General features: G+C 37.3%; 1 protein-coding gene across 5 annotated transcripts in view; it reads right to left on the bottom strand.

Moving 5' to 3' along the window:
• Positions 1-18923, bottom strand: part of RNF13 (ring finger protein 13) — a 155531-nt gene that overhangs the window by 106733 nt on the left and 29875 nt on the right. For all 5 annotated transcript variants that reach the window (XM_034996867.1, XM_034996876.1, XM_034996858.1 and 2 more), the window contains exon 3: positions 16163-16243. In XM_034996867.1, coding sequence (XP_034852758.1) covers positions 16163-16243 — 81 coding nt within the window. The remainder of the gene's footprint in view (positions 1-16162; positions 16244-18923) is intronic.

The following is an 18923-nucleotide window of genomic DNA, read 5'->3' as shown; positions in this document are numbered from 1 at the left end:
GGGTCCTGGGATCGAGCCCTGCTTTGGGCTCCCTGCTCCGCGGGAAGCCTGCTTCTCCCTCTCCCACTCCCCCTGCTTGTGTTCCTTCTCTCACTGTGTCTCTGTCTGTCAAATAAATAAAATCTTTAAAAAATAATAATAATAATGAAGCAGCAGAAAGAGAAATCAGGGAATTGATCCCATTTACAATTGCATCAAAAACAGTAAGATACCTAGGACTAAATCTAACGAAAGAAGTAAAAGATTTATACTCTGAAACTATAGAACACTTATGAAAGAAATTGAAGAAGACACAAAGAAATGGAAAAGCATTCCATGCTCATGGACTGGAAGAACAATATTGTTAAAATGTCTACACTACCCAAAGCAATCCACACATTTTATGCAATCCCCATCAAAATACCACCAGCATTTTTCACAGAGCTAGAACAAACAATCCTAAAATGTGTACGGAATCACAAAAGACCTTGAATAGCCAAAGCAATTCTGAAAAAGAAAAACCAAACTACAGGCATCACGATTCCAGAATTTAAGCTCTATTACAAAGCTGTAGTGATGAAGACAGTATGGTACTGGCACAAAAACAGACACATAGATCAATGGAACAGAATAGAGAACCTAGAAATAGACCACAACTACATGGTCAACTAATCTTTGACAAAACAGGAAAGATTATCCAATGGAAAAAAAGGCAGTCTCTTCAACAAATGGTGTTGGGAAAACTGGACAGCAACATGCAACAAAAGAATGAAACTGGACCACTTTCTTACACCATACACAAAAATAAATTCAAAATGGAAGAAAGACCTTAATGTGAGAAAGAAAACCATCAAATTCTTAGAGGAGAACACAGGCAGTAATCTCTTTAACATCGGCCACAGCAACTTCTTACTAGATACATCTCCTGAAGCAAGGGAAATAAAAGCAAAAATGAACTATTGGGACTTGATCAAGATAAAAAGCTTCTTCACAGCAAAGAAAACAATCAACAAAACTAAAAGACAGCCTATTGAATGGGAGAAGATATTTGTAAATAACATATCTGATAAAAGGTTAGTATCCAAAATCTCCAGAGAACTTATCAAACTCAAAACCCAAAAACAAATAACCCAGTTAAGAATGGGCAGAAGACATGATTAGACACTTTCAAAAAAAGCCATCCAGATGGCTGACAGACACATGAAAAGATGCTCAACATCATTCATCATTAGGGAAATACAAATCAAAACCACAATGAGAGACCACCTCATAGCTGTCAGGATGGCTAAAATTAACAAGTCAGGAAACAGATCTTGGTGAGGATGCGGAGAAAGGAGAACCCTCTTACACTGTTTGTGGGAATGCAAACTGGTGCAGCCAGTCTGGAGAACAGTATGGAAATTCCTGAAAATGTTAATTTAGAACTACTCTATGACCCAGCAATTGCACTACTAGGTATTTACCCAAAGGATACAAAAATACAGATTCAAAGGGATACATGCAACCCGATCCTTATAGCAGCATTATCAACAATAGCCAAACTATGGAGAGAACCCAAATATCCATCAGCTGATGAATGAAGAAGATGTGGTGTGTGTATACACACACACACACACACACACAGAGGAATATTACTCAGCCATCAAAATGAATGAGATCTTGCCATTTGCAAGTACATGGATGGAGCTACAGGGTATTATGCTGAGTAAGATCAGTCAGTCAGAGAAAGATAAATACTATATGATCTCTCTCATACGTGGAATTTAAGAAAGAAAACAGATGAACATATGGGAAGGGGGAAAAGATGAAAAGTAGAGAGGGAAACAAGCCATAAGAGACTCTTACCAATAGAGAATAAATAGGGTTGATGGAGGGAGTTGGGTGGGAGAAGGGCTAGATGGGTGATGGGTATTAGGAGGGCACTTATGATGGACACTGGGTGTTGTATGTGATGAATCACTGAATTCTACTCCAGAAACCAATATGCACCGTATATTAACCACCTAAAATTATAAATAAATAAATAGATAGATAGATAAAATAGGCAACAGATTTGAATGGACATTTCTTCAAAAAGATATATGACTGGCCAATAAGCACATGAAAAGATGCTCAATATCACTAATGATTAGGGAAATGCAAATCACAACCACATTTTGATTTAGTGGGTGTGAAGTGCTATCACACTCTAGAATGTCTATTAAAAAAAAAGATTAAGAACAAGTCTTGACAAAGAAATGGGAGGACTTAAAAACTACACACACTGCTGGTGGGAGTTGAAAATGACGCACCCACTTTGGAGCAATCTGGCAGTTTCAGAGTTACCATATGACCCAACAATTCTACCCTTAAGTATATACTCAAGAGAAAAAAGGGGCACTTGGGCAGCTCAGTTGGTTGAGTGTCTAACTCTTGATTTTGGCTAAGGTCATGGTCTCAGGGTCATGGGATCAAGCCCCACAACAGGCTCTACACTCAGCAGGATGTCTGCTTCTCTCCCTCTCCCTCTGCCCCTCCTCCCACTTGTGCTTGCTCTCTCTAAAAATAAATGGGTGAATCCTTGAGAGAAATAAAAACAGACATAAAAACATGCACACTGATGTTCATAACAGAATTATCCATAATATTCAAAAAATAAAAATGCCCAAATGTCCATCAACTGATGCAGAGGTAAACAAAATCTGGTATACGCATACAATAGATTAGTTGCCATCAAAAGGAACAAAGTACTGATAATGCTACAAAACAAATGAACCTTAAAGAACTGCTAAGTGAAAGAAGCCAGAAACAAAAAAGCTACATATTATATGATCCCATTTATAAATGAAATGTCTAGAATAGGCAACTCTATAGAGACAAAAAATAAATAATTGCTTAGGGTTGGAACTGGAGGGGTTGCGAAGAAATGGAGAATGACTGCCAATGGGTATGGGGTTTCTTTTGCGGGGGAGGAGAATGTTCTAAAATTGATTGTGATGGTAACTGCTAACTCTGAATATACTAAAAGCCACTGAAACATACACTTTAAATGGGTGAACGCATGGTATGTGAATTATATCTCAATAAAGTTGTTACAAAAAAAAAAAAACATGGGGTGCTTGGCTGGCTCAGTCAGAAGAACATGCAACCTTTGATCCTAGGGTCATGAGTTTGAGCCCCAAAATGGGTGTAGAGATTACTTAAAAATACAGCAAACTTAAAAAAAATGAGGGCATGAGGCTGGTCAATGAACTAGATGGTTTTTAGTATAAAACTTCAGGTTGTATCTTAAATATTCCTGTTTTTACTATTAATGTTGTTGGTTAAATTCTTACCCAAAAAATTATTATCTGTTGAATATATATGTATCACCTAATACAAGGTCATCTAGAAACACTTGTTTCAGGAATGTTCTTGAAGGGGATAGCCTTTTTGCGCAGGCTCCAGTCCACTGTAACTAGTATTATTTTTGCAGACAACAAGAAAACAAAAGTTTTTATCTTATGGAGATTTTTTTGGTTTTGTTTTTCTTTTTCTATTTTGTTTCCTAGATCACACTGGGTAAGTGGAAATATATTCCAAATGCCTATCTGATCACCTCTTGGTTTTAGAATACTGGCTGTACCATCTAAATATAATTTAACTTGTTAAATATCTACTATACCTTTCTTTATATGATCAAAATAAGATTAACTTGATTGCAAATAGAATTTCACATTTATATGTAAATTTAAAAATGTCTTCTCCCTAAGTTTACCCCTTCACAGTAATCTGCAGACATAATAGCTTACTAATGAAGGGAGTGGTGGGGGGTAATAAATCATGGTGTCCAGGATAAAGCTTGGAAAGGAGATGAATAATTCCCTTTTCACTCAAATTCATGTTGAAATAGTTAAATAAAGAGATATTGTAACAGATCAGGTTGACAATGCTTTGGTTTTTCTATTATCAAATCTAATTCCTAAAAACAACATAATTGATAAAGATTTAAAGATTATTGCCTTGAGTTTTAACACAAAACTAGTTGTTTGTCAGGATTCTGACTTTCTGATATTCAAGCTCTATGAAGAAAAGACATCTGCTTTGTGTTTCCCATTCAGCACACACAGATAATGCTTCACTCCATAGACCATATCTTGACATTTTAAAAAACAAAATGACTGTGCCCTCTGGTGGACAATGCCTTTTAGTAAATTTGTTACATGCCACACGACCATCATAACCACATCATTGTCTTGTTAAGAAAAAAATCCAGTCAAGCACTGTCACTCCAATCTAAACACTGCACCAACAAGTAAAAAATCAAAAGCTCAAAAGACTATGGTATACTTGTAGGATCTACTACATCCAACAAGATTAAATTCCTGTTGTTTTTAGAGAAACTAAGTGGACTGAGCTTACATTGGAAATACATACCCTCTAAGATCACCTTCTAAATTGACAAATCATCAAAACAAGTCAGTAAGGTATATTTATTCATATTTTATATTCTGTAGTACTTTACAGATCCTCTAAGAACATAAGAGCTTTAAATGTGTTAATCAATTACAAAACTCCTAACAAAATCTTTGATAGCAAAAGAATTCAGAAACAAATACGGAAAGTAAATCTGTGAAAACTTAAGAGCCAGCAGAGAAATTCCTCAGTTTTGCAAACAAGAGTGAATCCTGACTAAAAGAAATTCTTTGATAATGAAGCCAAAAACATATGGTTTTGTTTTGTTGTGTTTTTTTTTTTTAAAAAGAAACAGACCTTCAATCATTCATTACTCACATTGTTTGCCATTTGCAACTTCTCATAATAACTCAGTCACTGTTGAACATAATCTGGTTAACTGAAGTTGAACACAAACTGGTTATCAATCTGATTAAGGGGACCAGAACTTAAAATTACTAATGAAAATGGTCATATCCCAGCTACAGAAATTATTTCAGTATTAAGTATTCAAAGAGAATAGCAACTGGCAAAAAGGGATCGGATCGCACAGGTAAACAGATAAAAATAGAACAGTACAAAGTAATAAGGGTGGTAATACTGGTAATTAGTTTTTCCTGTTAATTTCAAAGACGATGATCACAGATTCATTTATTAAGTGAGAAATATATTGAGTGTGGAAAAAATGAATTATTTCATTATGGCAAGGTATCACTCAGAAAAAAAAGGTATTATTACCAAACTCTCCAGTGGTCAGACACTCAGATACCAGCAGTATATAAGACTACCTGTTTTTCATATCCTTGCTGGCCATTGACATTGTTAGACTCTTTATTTTCACTAATCTGATGAGTGTGAAGTGACATCTAATTTTAATATACACAAGGAGAGATTTTTAAGATATAATAGCAAAAAACTGACATCTTACATATTAATAAAATAATGAAAAAATGATATATTCATAAAATGAAGTATTATACAACAGTCAAAATGAATGCAGACAATATAACAACGTAGATAAAATTCAAATACACTGCTGGGTGAAAAAAAAAGCAAGTTTAAAAACCAGAATAAACAAAATTTAAAAGCAGGTACAACAATGTTTATAGATTCATATAAGATAAAATGTTTTGTAACATAAATGGGAAAGATCTAAATTTTAGGATAATGACTATCTAGGAGGAGGAAGATAAGGGAATGGAATTTGGAAGGGAAAAAATGTTTCAATGGTACTGGTAACATTTTATTTCTTCTTTTAAAAAATGCAAAATATGAACACCCAGGTGGTAGGTATACAGGATGTTTAGTATTCCCTTACTCTGTGTTTGAAATATTTAATAATTTTTAATAAGTGAAAGCAACCTAAACACAATGACAACCAATGACACAGAGGATTGGTTACATTATGATGTAATTCAAATATTTTAAAAACTGCATGATGCCATGAATGCATAATATATTTACACGAAAAGATATCCATGATATTGGATTTTGCCAAATTTTACGAAGCTGCAAAACAGCATAAACACATAAAATGAAGGCATAAATAGGTCTCTAAAAACTCAGTTATACCCAAGTCTACCACTATAATCTCTTCGTTGTAGAATTATGTATGATTTTCATAGTCTTTATACATGTACTTTATCATCTTAATTTTTATGGTAAGCATATATTGCTTATAATTAGAAAAATATTTTTTCATGGGAAGAAAAATTAAAGATTACTTTTACCATATCAAATTGAGAAAGCCAGCAAGGAAATCTAATGAAAACTACTAAGTGAACAAACAACAAAGATGCCCAGTAATGAAACAGGGAAGTGCAGGGAGTGTACGGAGTTAGGAGATCAGACATCTTCGTCTTCTTTGACTTACAATGTGGTTGGAAACTAAATAGGATAATGTGGGTGGGTCCAAGGATGATGGAAGAGACTACCCAAACTGTGGAAGAAAAAGAGCCAAGGTTAGATTTGGGGAATTATTCGTAAGATGGGAGGGTAGACTTTCCATGCTTTCCTTCAGGCCCTCCTCCCCCTTACTCTCTCTCCCTACCTTCCACACTTTTTCTCCAAGTAATAAATTGTCATAATGAAATAATTCATTATTTTCCACATCTAATGAAACACTCTATTCCCTGATAAAGTTAATGAATGAATGAGTAATCACTACCTTTGAAATTAACAGGAAAAGATTTTAAAAGCTCAAAATTCACTGAAGATGCATTCTTTTTATACCTTCGTGCATTTGAAAAATGTCTTTTGATTTTAGAATTCCTATTTTATGTATAAACAGGTGTGGTGTTACTTCTTATTTTAATGGTTCCATTTCCTATTTACCCTTTAAAAAAGGAACTCTAACCTTTGCTTTAGTCTACAAATTTAAGGTGATATTATGACAGTTAACAGTTCCTAGGAGTGAGGAAGCTAAGTATATTCAGCCTAACCAAGACTTCTTCATATCACAAAACTATCGAGTGTTTTGGGAGGGAAAATACAATAGTGCTATTAAGCATCTTCCTTACAAAGAAAGCAAAGGAGGCATCACAAATAAGGCATCCAAACAACCATATTTCCTTGCAGTATTTGCATTTTTCTTCACTAGAGAAAAAAAAAATTTCTCTTCTAATCTCAAGCCTTTGTATTAAACAAAATCATTTCTTCTGAAAGAATCCGGAAAAAGTTACTAGTAAATTTTCAAATAAGTCTAGTTTGTGGGAAGTTAACTAGTGATAACACTGGGTGCTAATTTAAGAATAATGATTAAGAGAAATCATATATAAGGATACATATCATATAAGGTACAAATTATCTAGAATAGATATTAAGAATGATACAGTCAAGGACAAATCTGCATCCCATGACCTTCATCCTCTCTGTCTTCTCATCAACATGAAAAACATACACTAAGTACTAGATTACAAAAACATCATATACGATGATCATGATATATCTAGCCCAAAAGATATTTGGCTGAAAATAAGATTTGCCATTGATAGCTATACTCAGGAAATCTGATGCTAAGCTTATTAAGGCTTCCTTAGAGATAAATCTGGTTTTCAATTTTTTAGTAATCATAGTGATGAGGGAACAGACGGCAAGCTGAAGACAAAGCACAAGCTGACACCCTACAACCCCCATCCCCACCCCTGGATGGGATATATGCGACATTCCTCAACTACTTCTGGTTGCCCTAAAGCTAAGGGAAGGAAAAACAAATGGTTAAACTTCTAGAGATTATAGTCCTGCAGGACCTAAGTCTCCCTCAGTTTACAATTTTTTTTTTAACAAGAAAAACATTCTTATCAATAACCTACAGGAAATGTGGATGAAATTGGATGTCCTTATAACCTACAGCCCATTAACAGATACTTGAGGCAGGCAGAATATAAGGTTCCAGGACACCTGTGTGGCTCAGATGGTTAAGCATCTGCCTTTAGGTCAGGTCATGATCTCCAGGTCCTGGGATTGAGCCCCACCTCTGGCTCCCAGCTCAGCGGGGCGTCTGTTTCTCCCTCTCCCTCTGCCGCTCCCCTTGCTTGTGCTCCCTCTCTCTCTCTCTCAAATGAATAAACTAAAGTATTTAAAAAAAAAAAAAAAAAAAAGAACATAATGTTCCTCCAGGAAGCTCCCAATGGTCTTCACTTTAATGCCTTGCTAGAGGGAAAAACAACCTTGACAATGGCAAGGCCTCCAGTAACATGTAGGTCCTCTTTAGCATATGAAAGTTCTTTTTTTTTTAAAGATTTTATTTATTTGACAGAGAGAGACACAGTGAGAGAGGGAACACAAGCAGGGGGAGTGGGAGAGGGAGAAGCAGGCCTCCCGCAGAGCAGGGAGCCCGATGTGGGGCGATGTGGGGCTCGATCCCAGGGCCCTGGGAACATGACCTGAGCCGAAGGCAGACGCTTAACAACTGAGCCACCCAGGCGCCCCATGAAAGTTCTTTTGAAAACCTCCCTTTTCCTTACCTCCCCCAACTCCCAAGTATATAATTAGCCACCCCTCACAAACCCGGTGCAGCAGCTCTTTCTGCCCACAGGTCCTGTCTCCGTGTTTTAATAAAACCACCATTTTGCACCAAATACGTCTCAAGAATTCTTTCTTGGTCGTCGGCTCCGGACTTCACCCTACCGAACCTCACCTATATTCCAAAATCCATATCAATTATCTCCTCTATTTATCAAGTCACTTCTGAAAAGTATATAAATAAGAAACCTAGAAAAGTCTCATCCTCCTGATGATGTGGTATTGGAATATAGATGAGGTTTGGTGTTGAAAAGGGTGTAGAAAAATGGGTATTCTCATGCACTGTTAATGGGAACAAATCAGTATAGCCTTTTCGGTTTTTTTTAATTATCTTAATTCAATTAATTAACATATAATTTATTATAGGCTTCAGAGATCCAGGTTGGTGATTCATCAGCCTTATGTAATACCCAGTGCTCATTATATCACATGGCCTCCTTAATGTCCATCCCCCAGTTACCCCATCTCTCCACCCTCCTACCCTACAGCAACCCTCAGTTTGTTTCCTAGGATTAAGAGTCTCTTATGGTTTGTCTCCCTCTCTGGTTTTGTCTTGTTTTATTTTTCCAGTACAAACTTTTGGAAAGGTAATTTAGTGTATCTATGAAAATTTTAGATGTACAAACCCATTGACTCATCAGCTATACTTCTAAACCTCTATCTTAGAGAAATAACTTAATTGTGGATAAGAAACAAAAATATCGGGCGCCTGGGTGGCTCAGTTGGTTAAGTGACTGCCTTCGGCTCAGGTCATGATCCTGGAGTCCCTGGATCGAGTCCCGCATCGGGCTCCCTGCTCGGCAGGGAGTCTGCTTCTCCTCTGACCCTCCTCCCTCTCATGCTCTCTGTCTCTCATTCTCTCTGTCTCAAATAAATAAATAAAATCTTAAAAAAAAAAAAAAAAAGAAACAAAAATATCTGTGAATGTGAAATGACTAATAAACTATGGTCCTTCATATTAGAATACCATGCAGTGCTTAATAGGAACATGCTAGATCTATAGGTGCAGCTGTGGAAAGCTATCAAGACATAATGCTAAGGGTGGGGATGTGCAGGGAGTCAAATTACAGAGTAACACTGATGAGGGAACAGAAGGCAAGCAGAGGACAAAGTAGAAGCTGACACCCCACAACCCCCCCTCCATGGGATCTGTGTGACATTCCTCAGACACTCCTGGCTGCCCTAAAGGAAAAACAAATAGTTAACTTATAGAGTCTCCCTCAGTTTACAAATGTCTTAGCAAGCTACAAGAACAAAGCATTCCTATCATCAATAACCTAGCTTCCAGAAGGAAATGTAGATACAATTAAATGTCTTTATAACCTGCAGCCCATCGATTGATACTTGAAGTGGGTAGAGTGTAATGTTCCTCCAGGAAGTTCCCAACTATCTTAATGTTAATGCCTTACTAGAGGGGTAAACAACCTTAACTTCACAATGTATGAGAAGGCCTCCAGTATCCTGTGAGTCTTCTTTAGCACATGAAAGTTCTTTTGCAAACCTCCCTTTTTCCTTACCTCCCCCAACCCCATAGTACGTAAGCTGCCACCCCTCACTACCCCAGTGCAGCAGCACTTTCTGCCCACAGGTCCTGTCCCCGTGCTTTAATAAACCACCATTTTGCATCAAAGAGGTCTTAGTCATCGGCTCCGGACTCCACCCCCTGAACCTCACCTATATTCCAAAACCCCATCAACATCGTAGTGGGTATCTGTCATTCATAATGCCCCAAATTTTCTAAATCCACTTTCCCCACACTACGAATTCCACCTTTACAAAGCAGACTAAAACAACAAAAACAACAACAGCAAAAACTAAACTATATTAACCAGCTTCCATTATAGCTAGTATTTCACTGAAGTATGTGGCTAGTTAACTAGAGGGCCTACAGTCAGAAAAATCAAGGTGTTAGATTTGAGAAAACAGTCTGGCAAAGGGTATTTCTTCAGCTTGGGTGGCAGTTGAGGCAATATGTTTTGAGGTAAGTAAGATCACAGAGGCTTCCTGATGGGAGAAAAGGTGCTATGTTTTGGGGGTCAATGGCTGCATCAATCCCTTATCAAACAAGGAGGTTCTGCGTTTTGTTCCTGACAATTTGGAAACTGCTTCTCCAGGATATGATACTGAGTAAGGGACAGGTGAGGCTAGGTAGGGAGAGACAGGTAGGGGGCCATGGGATCATGATGACAAAATTCAAAAATGTGGGAGATGAAAGGAAACCAGAGATAAGGGAACAAACCAGACCATCCTGTCCTAGGTGTCTGAAGTGGGCCTTGTTATAACAGCTACATGTGACCAGCAAAATTACTGGGACCCTAAAAAGGTAGTAAAGCCATTGAAGATATTATCACTAGTCCTTGCTCAATGGTGCTATGAATAGAGATGTTAAAAGGACTTAAGTTCCCTGGTTAGCTTTCTATAAAAGACCATCCCCAAAAGCCCCCAGTGACAACCCTGTTAGGATCCCTCTCACTTCTCAGAGCTTTTTCTGTATCCTCGCTTACTAAACTTCTATTGCTTTACTCACTCTCCTTTGTCCATGAGATTCATTCTTCAACTCTATGGGATAAGAATCTTGCTCTCCTGCTTCAATACTCTAGACATCTGTATCCCTTCATAATCCCTTTCTGGGTAAATTAGGTAGAACTGATTCCATTATAAAAATTAAGAAACCTGGACTGCAAGATTGTTACAACATCCGCAAATCAATGAATGTGATACGCTACATTAATAAAAGAAAGGACAAGAACCATATGATACTCTCAATAGATGCAGAAAAAGCATTTGACAAAGTACGGCATTCTTGATTAAAACTCTTCACAGGGTATGGATAGAGGGTACAAACCTCAATATCATAAAAAGCCATCTATGAAAAACCCACAGCGAGTATCATTCTCAATGGGGAAAAACAGAGCTTTTCCCCTAAGGTCAGGAACATGGCAAGGATGTCCACTACCACAACTGTTGTTCAACATAGTCCTAGAAGTCCTAGCCTCAGCAATCAGACAACAAAAAGAAAAGGCATTAAAATTGGCAAAGAAGTAGTCAAACTCTCACTCTTTGCAGATGATATGATACTTTATATGGAAAACCCAAAAGACCCCACCCCAAAACTGCTAGAACTCATACAGGAATTCAGTAAAGTGGCAGGATATAAAATCAATGCACAGAAATCAGTTGCATTTCTATACACCCAACAACAAGACAGAAGAAAGAGAAATTAAGGAGTCAATCCCATTTACAATTGCACCCAAAACCATAAGATACCTAGGAATAAACCTAACCAAAGATGTAAAGGATCTATACTCAGAAAACTATAGAATACTCGTGAAAGAAATTGAGGAAGACAGGGGAGACTGGGTGGCTCAGTCATTAAGCGGCTGCCTTCGGTTCAGGTCATGATCCCAGGGTCCTGGGATTGAGCCCCGCATCAGGTTCCCTGCTCAGCCAGGAGCCTGCTTCTCCCTCTCCCACTCCCCCTGCTTGTGTTCTCTCTCTCGCTGTCTCTCTCTCTGTCAAATAAATAAATAAAATCTTAAAAAAAAAAAAAAAAGAAAAAGAAATTGAGGAAGACACAAAAAAATGGAAAAAACATTCCATCCTCATGTATTGGAAGAAAAAATATTGTTAAAATGTCTATGCTACCTAGAGCAATTTACACATTTAATGCAATCCCTATCAAAATACCATCAACTTTTTTCCAAGAACTGGAACAAATAATCCTAAAATTTGTATGGAACCAGAAGAGACCCCAAATAGCCAGAGGAATGTTGAAAAGAAAACTAAAGCTGGAGGCATCACAATTCCGGATGTCAAACTCTATTACAAAGCTGTAATCATCAAGACAGTATGGTACCAGCACAAAAACAGACACACAGATCAATGGAACAGAGAGCCCAGAAATGGACCCTCAACTCTAGGGTCAACTAATCTTCGACAAAGCAGGAAAAAACATCCAATGGAAAAAAGACAGTCTCTTCAACAAATAGTGCTGGGAAAACTGGACAGCCACATGCAGAAAAATGAAACTGGACCATTTCCTTACACCATACACAAAAATAGACTCAAAATGGATGAAAGACCTCAATGTGAGATAGGAATCGATCAAAATCCTTGATGAGAACACAGGCAGCAACCTCTTTGACCTCGGCCACAGCAACTTCTTCCTAGACACATCGCCAAAGGCAAGGGAAACAGAGGCAGAAATGAACTATTGGGACTTCAACAAGATAAAAAGCTTTTGCACAGCAAAGGAAACAGTCAACAAAACCAAAAGACAACCAACAGAATGGGAGAAGATATTGGCAAATGACATATCAAATAAAGGGCTAGTATCCAAAATCTATAAAGAACTTATCAAACTCAACACCCAAAGAACAAAGAATCCAATCAAGAAATGGGCAGAAGACATGAACAGACATTTCTGCAAAGAAGACATCCAAGTGGCCAACAGACACATGACAAAGTGCTCAACATCACTTGGCATCAGGAAAATACAAATCAAAACCATAATGAGATACCACCTCACATCAGTCAGAATGGCTAAAATTAACAAGTCAGGAAATGACAGATGTTGGCGAGGATGGAGAGAAAGGGGAACCCTCCTACGTGGTTGGTGGGAATGCAAGCTGGTGCAGCCACTCTGGAAAACAGTACAGAGGTTCTTCAAAAAGCTAAAAATAGGGGGCGCCTGGGTGGCTCAGTTGGTTAAGCGACTGCCTTCAGCTGAGGTCATGATCCCGGAGTCCTGGGACCGAGTCCCACATCGGGCTCCTGGCTCAGCAGGGAGCCTGCTTCTCCCTCTGACCCTCTCCCCTCTCATGCTGCCGCTCTCTCGCTTGCTCTCTAATAAATAAATAAATAAAATTAAAAAAAAAAAAAGCTAAAAATAGAGCTACCCGATGACCCAGCAACTGCACTACTGGGTATTTACCCCAAAGATACAAATGTAGTAATCCCAAGGGGCATGTGCACCCCAATGTTTATAGCAGCAATGTCCATAATAGCCAAACTATGGCAAGAGTCTGGATGTCCACTGACAGATGAATGGATAAAGAAGATGTGGTATATATATACAATGGAATATTATGCAGCCATCAAAAAATGAAAGCTTGCCATTTGCAACGACGTGACTGGAACCAGAGGGTATTATGCTAAGTGAAATAAGTCAATCAGAGAAAGACAATTATCATATGATCTCACTGATATGTGGAATTTGAGAAACAAGGCAAAGGATCACAGGGGAAGAGAAGAAAAAATGAAACAAGATGAAACCAGAGAGGGAGGCAAACCATAAGAGACTCTTAATCTCAGGAAACAAACTGAGGGTGATGGAGTGGAGGGGGGTAGGAGGGATGGGGTGGCTGGGTGATGGACATTGGGGAGGGTATGTGCTATGGTGAGTGCTGTGAATTATTTAAGACTGATGAATCACAGACCTGTACCCCTGAAACAAACAATACATTATATGTTAATTTAAAAAAAAATTAAGAAACCTTTCATATATACAAATGGTAATCACTTAAGAACTTTTTGAGTTCATAAATTTATGAACTAAAAAGCACCACATATTCAGAAAAATTTCTGAAGGTCTATAGGATCACATAACACCCTGATATTTAATGCTGAAGAGGGAAGTAGGATTGACACGTATAGATGAAGAGGAGGTAATGGAAGGCTTTTCCTTTTTCCTCTGTATACTTCCTTTCTGTTTAAATATTTTTACAATGAGCAATAGTCCTACAATGCTGGGAATTTCTTTAATAATTTAAACTCTTCAAAAAATTAAAAACTAATATGCCCTTCCCAAAGGTGCCTGCCATCCTAAATGATAATAGTAGTTTTATGGAATTTTAAGAAAGAACAACCTTGAATCATGGAACACTACATCTAAAACTAATGATGTAATATATGGGGATTAACATAAGAATAATAAAAAAAATACAATAAAAATAACTCAATGGAAAGTAAAATTAAGTTAAACGATGTGCAAAATAAAGTTGCATTTTTTTATTATTACATTTGACAGACCAAAATTATGTTTGGATTAAATGTTATGTTGATGTGAAATTGTTATATAAAGTTTTAAATCCTTACTCTCAAAAAAAAAAAAAAGAAAGAAAGAAAGAACCTGAAAACATTCTGTGGTACATACGCACAATTTCATGTATTCTAACTTATATAACATAAAAAATTCATCCTGCAATGGGGAAGGACTTTCTGTCACCCCAGATGTAGAAGGAAAGCATAGTAATTTTTAACTACATAAACAAAATTACTGAAACCTTAAACGAAGTTAAAAGATGGACAAACCAGAAAAAATGACCTGAAACACATATGATATGGCAAATAATAGATTAATATTTCCAGTATATAAAGAATTCTTAGAAATCAGTAAAAATAGATATTTTAATTTAAAAATGGGCAGATAGGGGCCCCTGTGTGGCTCAGTCAGTTAAGCATCTGCCTTCAGCTCAGGGCATGATCCCAGGGTCCTGGAACCAAGCCCCTCTTTGGGTTCCCTGCTCAGCTGGGAGTCTGCTTCTCCCTCTCCCTCTGCCCGTCCACCCCTGACCCATGCTTGTGTACACATGCTCTCTCAAATAAAAAAAAAATCTTAAAAAAAAAATTAAATAAAAATGGGCAAAGAGCATCAACAGGCGCAATTCACTCTTGCATTCACATGCATACATTCAAACACACACACACACACACACACACGGCAGAAAACTAAGATCAAGCTCAATAGAATTTTTTTATCAAATAACTAAAATTTGGTAATATCTAGTATTGAAGAGGGTGTAGGGAAAAAAGACAGTCTCAGACACTATTGGTAGGATTCTAAATTGTTCCAAACATTCAAAACGCAACCTGGAATATATAATAAAATTTTAAACATGTATTCCATATACAAAGCAATTCTACATTTGGAAATGTATCTCTTTTTTTTTTTAAGATTTTTTTTTTTTTTTTTTTTTTGAGACAGAGAGAATGAGAGAGAGAGAGCACATGAGAGGGGGGACGGTCAGAGGGAGAAGCAGGCTCCCTGCCGAGCAGGGAGCCCGGTGCGGGACTCGATCCCAGGACTCCAGGATCATGACCTGAGCCGAAGGCAGTCGCTTAACCAACTGAGCCACCCAGACGCCCCTGGAAATGTATCTTATGCAAATAAATAGACAAATACACAAAAAAGGAGACATTCACTGTAGCACTGTTTATAAAAGAAAAAACTGGACAACCTAAAAATCCACATGAAAAATTAAACAAATAAATGTTCAAAAACCCATAGTATTTCACAGTATTGTAAAACCATCCAGCCATTGCAGATTCTTCTCTAATACCATGAAAAGATGTTCTAGATAGAGAATTAAGTGAAAAGGCCTGGAAACCAAGTAGTGTGTTTCTATTTAGTGTTAAAATTTAGATTCATTATATAAGTAAACACATAAATATATGCAAACATATATATCTATAAACACACACACACACCTGACATACAGCACATATCTTAGAAAACAGGTCTGAAATACATACCAAAATGTTAACAGTGGCTAGTTCAGAATGATACAATCATAGGTGATTTTCACTTTCTTCTTTATACCTTTTGAATAGTCTGAACTGTTTACAAATGAATGTGAGGATTTTATGATAATAGTAAGAAATATTTTCATTCTTTAAACAAATAAAGAGCAATAAAAATGACCTTACTAAATACCTGTGCTTTTACTACATATTACTATTTGCTTACCTTTAAACCTTCAGCTGGAAGTCTGTAACCAAATCTTGCTGGAAGGTCATCAAATGTCTGAGATGCATTTTCAAAATTATACTAAATATAAAATTAAAAACAATCAAGTTATACTCAATTTACACATAACATTAAAAACGAAATGTTTATTATTTACGTAGTCATTTCCACAATTCTGTTCCACTATCACAGCTCAACACAATTAAATCAACTTTGTAAATGTATATTCACTAAAATAGCAAGGAATATATACAATTTACTACATATATGACTTTAGATTCTGATTTCACATAATTATTATTAAACAGCAGCAATTCTATAACATTAAACCACTTACTGCTTTCTGAGTTTTTCCCACAATTCCCTAGCAAAGAATTTTCTAATCAGATTATTTTCCAGCCAGAGTTCCATTCGACTTTTTCTAAAGGGTCTGATTTAGTAGAAGAGATATACAGGATTTCTGGCCCTAGCTACAAAAGATGCCTTTCCCCAGACAAAGAAGCAGCATCAAATCATTTTTAAGAAATTGTCTTTTCTAGGGGTGCCTGGGTGGCTCAGTTGGTTAAGCTACTGCCTTCGGCTCAGGTCATGATCCTGGAGTCCCGGGATCGAGTCCCACATCAGGCTCCCTGCTCAGCAGGGAGTCTGCTTCTCCCTCTGACCCTCCTCCCTCTCGTGTTCTCTCTCATTCTCTCTCTTGCAAAAAAATAAAATAAAATAAAATAAAAAATAAAAAAAAGAAATTTTCTTTTCTATATAATCTGGACATTTTCATCCAGAGCTGAATAATGAAAGGAAACTCGGGCGCCTGGGTGGCTCAGTTGGTTAAGCGACTGCCTTCGGCCCAGGTCATGATCCTGGAGTCCCTGGATCGAGTCCCACATCAGGCTCCTTGCTCGGCGGGGAGTCTGCTTCTCCCTCTGACCCTCCCGACCCTCCCCCCTCTCATGCTCTCTCTCTCTCAGTCTCTCTCTCTCAAATAAATAAAATCTTTAAAAAAAAAAAAGAAAGAAAGAAGGAAACTCAATGAAATATATCCATATAAAGAACTGAAGACATTCAAACTCAACTTTCCCCTTCCTTATAGGTATAGATTCCTATGCTACAGGATTTATCAGTTCCCTACCAAAACAGAGCAAAACAAAGCAAGGGTTCTCTGTAATTGTCGAAGATAATACTAATGATAATTGTGAAATGAGTTTGCTGTATTATTTAAGAATGTTCAATCTGCTATACAGAAAAGAGAAACAAGGAAGATAGACAAAACTAAGCAAAGATAGTAAACAATTAACTTCTGAAACACAGGCGAAGCTTACATGATGTATTAGAAGTGAAGATAGCCTAAAACTAATGATGTAATGTATGGGGATTAACATAAGAATAAAAAATAAATTAAAAAAAAAGAAGAAGTGAAGATAGCTTTTTGCAAACAGTAGGCCAAAAGTACAGAAAAACAGAACACAGTATTTTGAAGATAGGTAAAATGGATGGAACAAAGCAAGAGTATTACGTATAAATAGCAAAGGACAGCACGAAAGATCAAGCAAACTTTAAATATTCACAAAGCATGGATTGAGAGCTTTGTCATCCCTCAATCAAACGCCCACTGGGGATACCCATTCTAAACTCAAGTGTCATCTGCCAGAGACAAGCAGAAAAATAGCTCTGCAGGTTAACAGCAAGTTACAGCTGTGTTCAAATGTAAATATCCTCAGTCTCTTCAACAGAGCAAATTTTGGATCTGAAAACCTTCCAAGTTAAATTCCCCTTGCTCACCCTCAACTCAGGTCCTGGTAACCACACTGTGACCAGAGAAAGCTGATGCAGCACTGAGAGAGACTGGACAAACTAATAATGTGTAATACAGGATTTGGGTGGTATGGCTCTGGCATTTCACTTCAATCTTATCCTGAGTGTCTTAACATAGCCATCTTTTAACGGTACTTGTCATTGTATGTTTGTGATTAATTCAATAAAATGTGTGATTCGAGCATATGAATTTGGTCATTGAACCTAACCATTCTGTTACTTTGGGATAATCAGCCTGGTAGTATACTTGGAAGCCAACACTGCTTCAGGGTAATTTCCTACTGTAACAATAACTCATACTTACAGAGTACTCTATGATTTACAAAGTGCTTTGGAGTCACAAAGAGCTTTTTACATCCATTATAACAATGTGTCATTTAATCTCTTAATTAAAACACCTTTCTCTAATTGATTCAAGTGTTAAACTTGAGAAAGTTACTTATCTCTCCAAGACCAAAGACACTACTGTAAAATAAAGAAATTGATCCACATCAACAGAGACCAAAGAAAAAGCACAAATGTGTGCAGGCAGTACTTTTTAAAAAACTGTACTTTTAAAATCAGGAAATGGAAAAGCTACAACTGTACTAAGTATTTTTTTTTGTCACTTCCCATTCCTGAAGAGTTTCACTCTTTTAGCTAAAATTTCAGAAATAAAAGGTCTACCTTGAACAATAATACTTGCAACACTGGTACTTGGAGTAAGTTTTGTTACTGAGCGAGACCCATTTTGAAATTGCTTCATCTTTCCTTAACAGCAAAACACGGATTGTCCTACAATGCCTCTTACAATCACACTGTTTAAAAACAAAAAAATAGGGGCACCTGGGTGGCTCAGCCGTTAAGCGTCTGCCTTCGGCTCAGGTCCTGATCCCAGGGTCCTGGGATCGAGCCCCGCATCAGGCTCCCTGCTCGGCGGGAAGCCTGCTTCTCCCTCTCCCACTCCCCCTGC

This window comes from Mirounga leonina, unplaced genomic scaffold, assembly GCF_011800145.1.
Source record: "Mirounga leonina isolate KUSES-001 unplaced genomic scaffold, KU_Mleo_1.0 Mir_115, whole genome shotgun sequence".
In the NCBI taxonomy this organism is placed as follows: Eukaryota; Metazoa; Chordata; class Mammalia; order Carnivora; family Phocidae; genus Mirounga; species Mirounga leonina.
This window is presented reverse-complemented; position numbering and strand designations above follow the sequence as displayed.